This window comes from Asparagus officinalis, chromosome 10 (genome assembly GCF_001876935.1).
Source record: "Asparagus officinalis chromosome 10, Aspof.V1, whole genome shotgun sequence".
Classification (NCBI taxonomy): domain Eukaryota; kingdom Viridiplantae; phylum Streptophyta; class Magnoliopsida; order Asparagales; family Asparagaceae; genus Asparagus; species Asparagus officinalis.
This window is the reverse complement of record NC_033803.1, coordinates 16343144-16350600: the sequence shown is the minus strand read 5'-3', so window position 1 is coordinate 16350600 and position 7457 is coordinate 16343144. Positions and strand designations below refer to the sequence as shown.

General features: G+C 33.3%; 1 protein-coding gene and 1 long non-coding RNA gene across 2 annotated transcripts in view; both read left to right on the top strand.

Annotated features, from left to right (window-relative positions):
- LOC109826130 overlaps positions 1-1475 on the top strand; it is a 12740-nt gene extending 11265 nt beyond the window's left edge. Inside the window, exon 3 of the long non-coding RNA XR_002243206.1 lies at positions 1449-1475. This is a non-coding gene — a long non-coding RNA (uncharacterized LOC109826130). The remainder of the gene's footprint in view (positions 1-1448) is intronic.
- Positions 2566-4887, top strand: LOC109825781. Its single transcript, XM_020392677.1, has 3 exons — positions 2566-2677; positions 2759-2817; positions 4694-4887. The coding sequence occupies exons 1-3, from the start codon at positions 2586-2588 to the stop codon at positions 4885-4887; spliced, it is 345 nt and encodes a 114-aa protein (XP_020248266.1). The 5' UTR covers positions 2566-2585.

Below are 7457 nucleotides of genomic sequence, written 5' to 3'. Positions count from 1 at the left end.
GCTTTTTTTGTCTTGTTGGTGAGTTTGTTTTTTGGTGGGATGGGGTTGCGTTTTTGTTCTTTTTTGTGCGGCTGGGGGCCGGGTCGCGCGTTTGGGGTTTGGGGGTGGGCGGGGTGGGGGGATGTGTTACAAGGGAATTCTTGGCAAGATATGAGGGTTCCCAGGCTCTATAGAGGGATATATTCTGTAAACTCTATGTTTAATTGTTCTTTGTATTATTGTTTAAATGTTTATTTTGTTGATTTTGTCTTTCCAATTTCGTAAGATCTTAAAGTTTTCTTGCAGATTTTTTTTTAGATATTAATATATCTGCTACTCGATCTTTTTCTCAGCTCCATATTCCATTTTCTAGATGATGTTTTTCTCTGAATCTTTGGAAACTCAATTCCTATTGACTTAAAGTTTCAGTTATTAGTTCTTTGAAGAATTTGCATACAACATGATGTTAGAAATTCCTTGCATCCATTCATTGACTTGATGCTATGAGTTTCTCAATCAAGTGTCATAGAATGGATATAGATCTGAAGTATTTTTAATATTGAGACATAGACTCTGTTATGTGTTGAATTTGTTTGTCTTAGATGTCGAAGGAATGGAGGATTGAATTTGTTTGAAAGAATGCATCTTTATCAAGCTCTTTATGCTATTTCTTGCGGTTTATATTTTAGTTTTACGTACTACTAAATATGAGTATGTGGCCTGATTGCAAATAAGCTTACAACTTACTCTATTGACTTCTTCTCTTTGTGTATGTATCTCCACCCAAATATATTTCCATCTCTCCTCGCTAGAGTCTGTGGTTGGCTATTTTCAACCAAGATACTTGCAGGGATTATGTAAATGATATGATAAAAGCCCCAATTGGACGAGAAAGAACAGTGGCCTTTATAAATAATATGAAATGGTGCAACATAGTTTATAAGATCATATACATATGAGCGCTTACCAAAAAAGCTAGAAATTGATTTCCTACTAAATTTAAGCTAGAAATTGATTTCCTACTAAATATTTCATAAGGTAATGTGAATAACTTAATTTGGTTGTATCTCTGTTCATAATAATATCATGCATCTCTGTCTCAGTGTCTCTTGCCTGTATAACTTAATTTGGTTGTATCTCTGTTCATAATAATATCATGCATCTCTGTCTCAGTGTCTCTTGCCTGTTTGGTCAGTGGAGAAATATACGATTTCTTAGAAACATCAAACTAAAAGCGTAGACAAGCCTCATATTTATAATCCCTGTACCTGTTTCTACAATTGAATATTTTTTTTGTTAGCCTTACTAAAACCCTCATTCTCTAAATATTTTGGTTGATATATTTGCTTTGTTTCCTGATAGAATCCTATTAGACTCAATACTCCCTAATCTTCTTAATTTTCTTTACTTGTTTTAATGCACACATTATACCGTTCCTAATAATTTAACATTTTTTCATATTAATGCAGATATTCTACTTGGTTGGATTTCCCTTGTTCTTTTTTGAAAACATTTCTAAATTTATCGGTGATTCAGGTGAGTTAAGCAACTTTCTTCTATTTTCTCTTTATTTTATTCATAGTGATAGTAACTCTATTTTCTTGTATTTATCTTCTTCTTCACTTAAATATTTATTATTATTATTATTATATGACTTCAAAAAACAGAATTAACCTTAGCATATGAGATATTTGTGATCACTGATGCATGTATAGTGTACCAAGCTTTTCCAAAAAAAACCTTAAATACTATTGAACATTAATTAAAATATACTTATTCTCTCAAATTATATTCATTGCTATACTTATGTTAAATAAAATTAATAATTTAACGCATTAAATTTTCTTTTCCTTGTAGAAATTTACATTCAACTTCTTGGATTGCATAATCACTATACATTTGCATAAGAGTACCTTCTTCCAAATGACTTCAAACCAAGGTTTGAATTCAACATAAATAAATATATATTATTATTGTTTTATGTGTATTTATGTTTATTAATAGTATATTTTATTATTTTTTAACAGAAGAACAAATTCTAATACATGAGAGTAGAAACACCAAATATAATCAGTTGAATGTTGATCAGAAGAGAACTTACATTCAGAAGGTCATTGATAATAATAGAAAGAGGAAAACGAATGATTTTGCTGGCAGTAGTACCAATAGCAAGCGAAAACGTAAGATTGTTTTGTTTTGTGGAGCGCAACAGCGGGAATATGAGCATGGAGGCTTGCATAGATTAATTTTATATTTTATTAAAATGATTACATGATTTTATATATCTAAATTTATTAAACACTAAAAACTATTATTTTTTTCTAGGTCAAATTAACCATGAACCAGTATGTTCTTTATTACATAAACTACGCACTCCAAAGTCTTGTTCATTTTGTGGAGCAAAAAAAATTTGAACACGAGCCACCAACATCTTGTTGCCACAATGGTGAAATCTACCTAGCAGATGTGAATGTTATAAGCTTCTCATAAGAACGAAACCAGGTCCTTTGTTTTCATATCTCTGTTGCAATTTCTTTAACCATGAGGACTTTCCAACAGTTTATAGCTCAACTGACTGACTGACTGATTTTCCTTCTCTTTTTTGAATGAAACTCCAGTACCATTTGGGAAGAGGTCATATAGGTACATCAATGAAAGCAAAGTTATACCACCTGTTGGAGCAAAGATCAAGTACATGGTACTCTTTTACTTTCAATTTGGGTGCTTGTTATTATGCTTTCATATAACTTATTTCCCCCTTTTGTTTATGTTTTTGTAGCCGGCATTTTGTTATTCCTTTATGGAGGGGAAGCGGCTACGTCAACATATTCCTTCAAGGTTTATCTCTATTACCTTTAGAGGTGTTATATGAACATTCTGGCAATTTATGGATTTATGATCCCAAGTTATTCTTATTTTCTGTGAGGTATTTATCCCTATTCTTTAATCACGAATCTTCGTAAATATGATAGATATGTCATCAAAGTCACCAGTCTTGTGTCTATTTTTTCTTTCACCAATTAATGTGTTTTGTACGGAAATCATGCTAATTACAGACTCACTTCGTGCTAGCTACAGACTGACTTTTGAGAACCTCATTATAGAAAGGTGAAAATATATTGTTAGATTTTTAGATCATTATACATGTGGGAAGCCTTCTTGTGTAACAGTTGGATATGATTTTTATTACATAATTGATCATCTCAGGAGCCATGTGTTCAACTCATAGTAGTATGTAGGGTAAAAGAATATTTTTCAATTTCACAATAACAGTATTTGAAGTATCAGACATACCATGGCATGTGAAAGACAGTTCAATAACTAATTGCTTGCTGTTATTTGTATAGTTCCATGTTTCAATACTTCATTTTTAACCTTTTACCTCAAACTCTTCCCCATTCTTTCGTCTTAAAACCTTGAGTAATCTATAGATGGTTTCCAGGCTTTGTTATGGACAGGAATCAATTGTGGGTGTAAACAAATACGAATAATTCAAATAGAGAAATATGATCTTTGTCTGATTTCATATTCATCTTTTGACAAATATGGATATCTATTACATGTCCCATTAAATATGGATTAGAATATAGCAGTAATAAATTATGAGATATCAAGTATATTTAATATATTAAAAAGGTACATATTTTGGCTATGTCCAATACTAGATGGTGCAATGTTTATTGTTAGACCTTTATATATTTGTATAATTCTAATATCAGGAAAGACTTAAAATAAGGTCAATATTTCTTTTTTTTTTAAGGTAGCACAAAGTAAAAGGGGCCTATGCAGTGCACATGCACAAGTTCTACATGGAAGAAAGGACTTATGTACCAAAGTAAACCTGATGAACCAATTAAGCATCTAGATGTAAGTCCATACATTCAGTTAGTTCATATCACAGTAAACCGGCGCGGGGCATTCTCAGCCAAGTAGTGCACCTTTTTTAGGGGGCAGTTTGGACTTTTCACTCTCCCTTATTTGGCTCAGGTTATCCCGCACCATGCAAGGTTCTGATAGAATTCATGCACCCTTATGGATACTTCACTTTCATCCATTAGCACAAAATGTGATATTCTGTTACCTCATATTTGCAAGTATCCTGTCTTTCAGTTCAATCAAGTAGAATGTTGGTGTATTTCATGGCTCACCCATGTTAATTTAGCTACTGTCATTTTAGCAATTCAATGCAGAAAGTGGCAACTTTTCCTAAATATTATATCTTAAATTGATTGTGATTGGTATTTCTCTATATTTCCAGCATTTGGACATAGAATGTCATTGATTGGTTTATTTTCAAGTGACTGAAACATTTCAAATTACTCCTTACATCTTATCAAAGTTAGTAATCTGTTCTACAAATTAAAAACAAAAATAAATGAAAATGTGATGTGTAATGTAATATATACAGAAGATGACTTTTTCTTGCTCCCTTTAAGTTGCAACTAATCAGAAACACTTTTAATTCCGAAGGAAAAAAACTGTTGATTTCCTTGGTTATCATGTTTTTTTTTGTTTTTTTAATGATCATATGACACAAAGTTTCTATATCTTGGTCTATTGCCTTCTCATACCTGGAATTTTCATTTACTAAATGGAATTAGATGGAATGTTGCAAAGAAGCCACCGTTTGACTTTCATTAACAAAAAACCATGCTCAAAGTTATACTCCTTGTAGAACATCAAGCTTATGAGTTTTCTATCTTCATTTTCCCAGTACAAACTCCTTACATGATCTTCACCAGCCTTGAGGATTACAAAGCAAGAGGAACTCAAGCAAGCCCTTACTTCACTGTCACCTACTACACTGAGTTTGCAGAGACCAAGGGCTTGGTGCTCGTTCGCGGAGACATTGTGCTCACCAGCAAGCTCACTGATGATGAAGCACGCTGGCTTGTGCAAACGGTTTGATCGTGAGATTTTTTTGGGTGTACCTGATGAAAAAACCACTGCTAGAGATCCTGTCAGTTCTTACTCGAAAATGTAAATGTGTGTTTTCGAGAGAGTGGAGTCAATGGGATATAGTTTTATCTAATAATTATGTCCTTTTGAACTTTTAAGTGTTTCATAAAATTTCAAACTGAGTACTGCATGATTGCAAGGTTGGGTGATCAATGAGTTCCTATCGTTCAATTGCATTGCAAATGAGCATGGTTTTGGTTGGGATATTCACATGAGTTGGGAAGAGAAAAAACTAAAAATATGTTGTTTGTCTAACTTTGTTTTGGATAAATCCTCAGGTACAAGATCAGGTGAAAATAAACTAAACCGTATAATGCTTTTTGGAATATGACATGGTATCTGTGTAGAACTTTATTTTTGTTAAAGTAGACTATTACCTTATGTAGAGTATACAATTAAGTAATTAACTATGATTTAAATTTATCTACAGGGAAGTTCATGTTGTTATCAGTCAATTTCCAATGGTTAACTTCATGACAGCTATAATTCATCAGTCTAAAGGGAAACACAAAGTGCAGTCAGAAGATTTTGTTTGGATTTACATCCACATCTTCAAACATTACTTTTAGGTATATTCTTGTTATTGTATTTGATTGATCAATCACCTTGTAGATACAACCACTCTACTATCGCATAATTGATCCTTAAATATAAATGTATTATTCAAACATTTTTAATTTTTAGCTTATGTTCATATATATTGTGTACATTCATTAAATTTATACCAAATCTTTTCATAAATATAATTATAATTTAAATTAATATTAAAAATTTTACCACGTGCATTGCACGTGCAATCCAACTAGTAACTCAAAATAGGTGTTGAGATATTTAAGTTCTATAAATATTTTAATTGAGGGCAAATAGCAAATAAATTCCTTATAGTTTACATGACTTTGCACCTACATATCCAATCTTTTTTTCTTCTTGACAGTTAAATACCTTATTGTTTTTTATTGTAGCACTTTACTACCTTATTTTTTGTTAAATATTTGAATGTTCCCATTAAATGTTGAAATATTTATCTGAAAATTTCCATATGGTTTGCACGTGGAAAAATTTACGTGAAATTTTTCCAGTTGAAGGAAAAAACTAATTTGGGGAAACCATATGTGCGGGAGTAAATAAAGTTGTACATGGGTATTTTAGTTGAAATTATCAACTTTGGGGTATAGTTGAGTCATTCTAATCATATCCAAGTGAACTCGGGAAATGTTTCTAACAATTTACATGATAATCCAATGTTTAGTTAACAGAGGGCAAACTACTAATTTAAGAAACTGTTTAGGTAAGTAGGTTCGTTTAGTATTTAATTAAACTGAGAAAAGTAATTGCATATTAGGCACTTAAATCATTCTTACTTGCCAAGTAGTCCCTCAATTTTCAGTATATGCTTATTAATTTCTCAAATCTTAAATTTTCTCGCAAACTTATCTCTCTTGTTAGGTGACTTTATTTATAAGAGTGAAGTTTTGTTAAATTTAACGGAATTAGATGGTTTTCTCGTAACGCCCCCACCATAATTAACTCTATCTTTTAGAATATTACCAATCCGTTTATAATGGGTTTATACCCGCAACCTGCTTCAACTAAAATTCTAATCCGCCAATTTCTTTTTCTTCAACACTCAAGAGCTTCATCAAACTCACACTAAGTTTGGATAGAGTTTTTCGGAAGGGGATGGGAAGGGAGGGGGGAGGCTTACTGTAGAGTCGAAAAATTAAAGTTAGTTGATTTTCTTATTTTAAGAAATGAGTTCGATCACTTGGTACGAATCCCTTACAATCACTCACACTCTCTCTCGATTACAGAAGAAGAGAAGATTAATTTGGCTTCTCTTTTGTTTAAAAGTGGGTTCTTTGTGGCAAAAGGACGCTTCTCTCGATGCTCAAGCCGAGATTGCTTCCCGTTGACGATCAGAACAAGATCACAAAAGCTTCTGACTGTGGCTTAGATCACGAGAATACGAACACTAATCTCCCTTCACGCGATTACCAAAGATCCTCTCAAAAGTCTCTAAGTCCCCTCTTTATAGCTGCTTGCGGCTATTTATAGAGTTTTAGCACGTAACCGACGTGCTAAAATTATGGGTAGAGGGCTTAACTGCCTCCTCCAATTCAACCCACGTTGGCTAATGGGGCGTAACGTGCTCCTGAAGTTTAGCCCACGTGGCTGACTAGGTCTTCTGAGCCGTTACAGCTGGATCTTCTATGGACAACGAGCCTCGCTGCATGGCGAGGTTCGTCAGACTGGACAAGCCTCAATATATAGCGATGTTCATCTTATAAGGCAAGTCTGACGAGCTTCGTCTTCACTGATGAGCTTCGTCTTCATTGACGCGCTTCAAATCTTGTTTTCAACGACAAGCTTTGTTGTTTGAGACGAGGTCCGTCATTGTAATGGCTCTCATCATGCTTGTTATGAGCTTCAACACTCCAAGGCCAAATGATTAGCCGATGATCTATGAAGATCCATGAGAGTGGAGGAGACAGAGGCTTTTTGACTAGCCTCTCAACCCC

Excerpts from the sequence above, each read along its gene's own strand:
- LOC109825781 (XM_020392677.1), top strand. The coding sequence starts at position 2,586 with ATGAAACTCCAGTACCATTTGGGAAGAGGTCATATAGGTACATCAATG. Across the intron at positions 2,678-2,758 it reads GAGCAAAGATCAAGTACATG|CCGGCATTTTGTTATTCCTT; the intron begins GTACTCTTTTAC and ends ATGTTTTTGTAG. Across the intron at positions 2,818-4,693 it reads CGTCAACATATTCCTTCAAG|TACAAACTCCTTACATGATC; the intron begins GTTTATCTCTAT and ends TCATTTTCCCAG.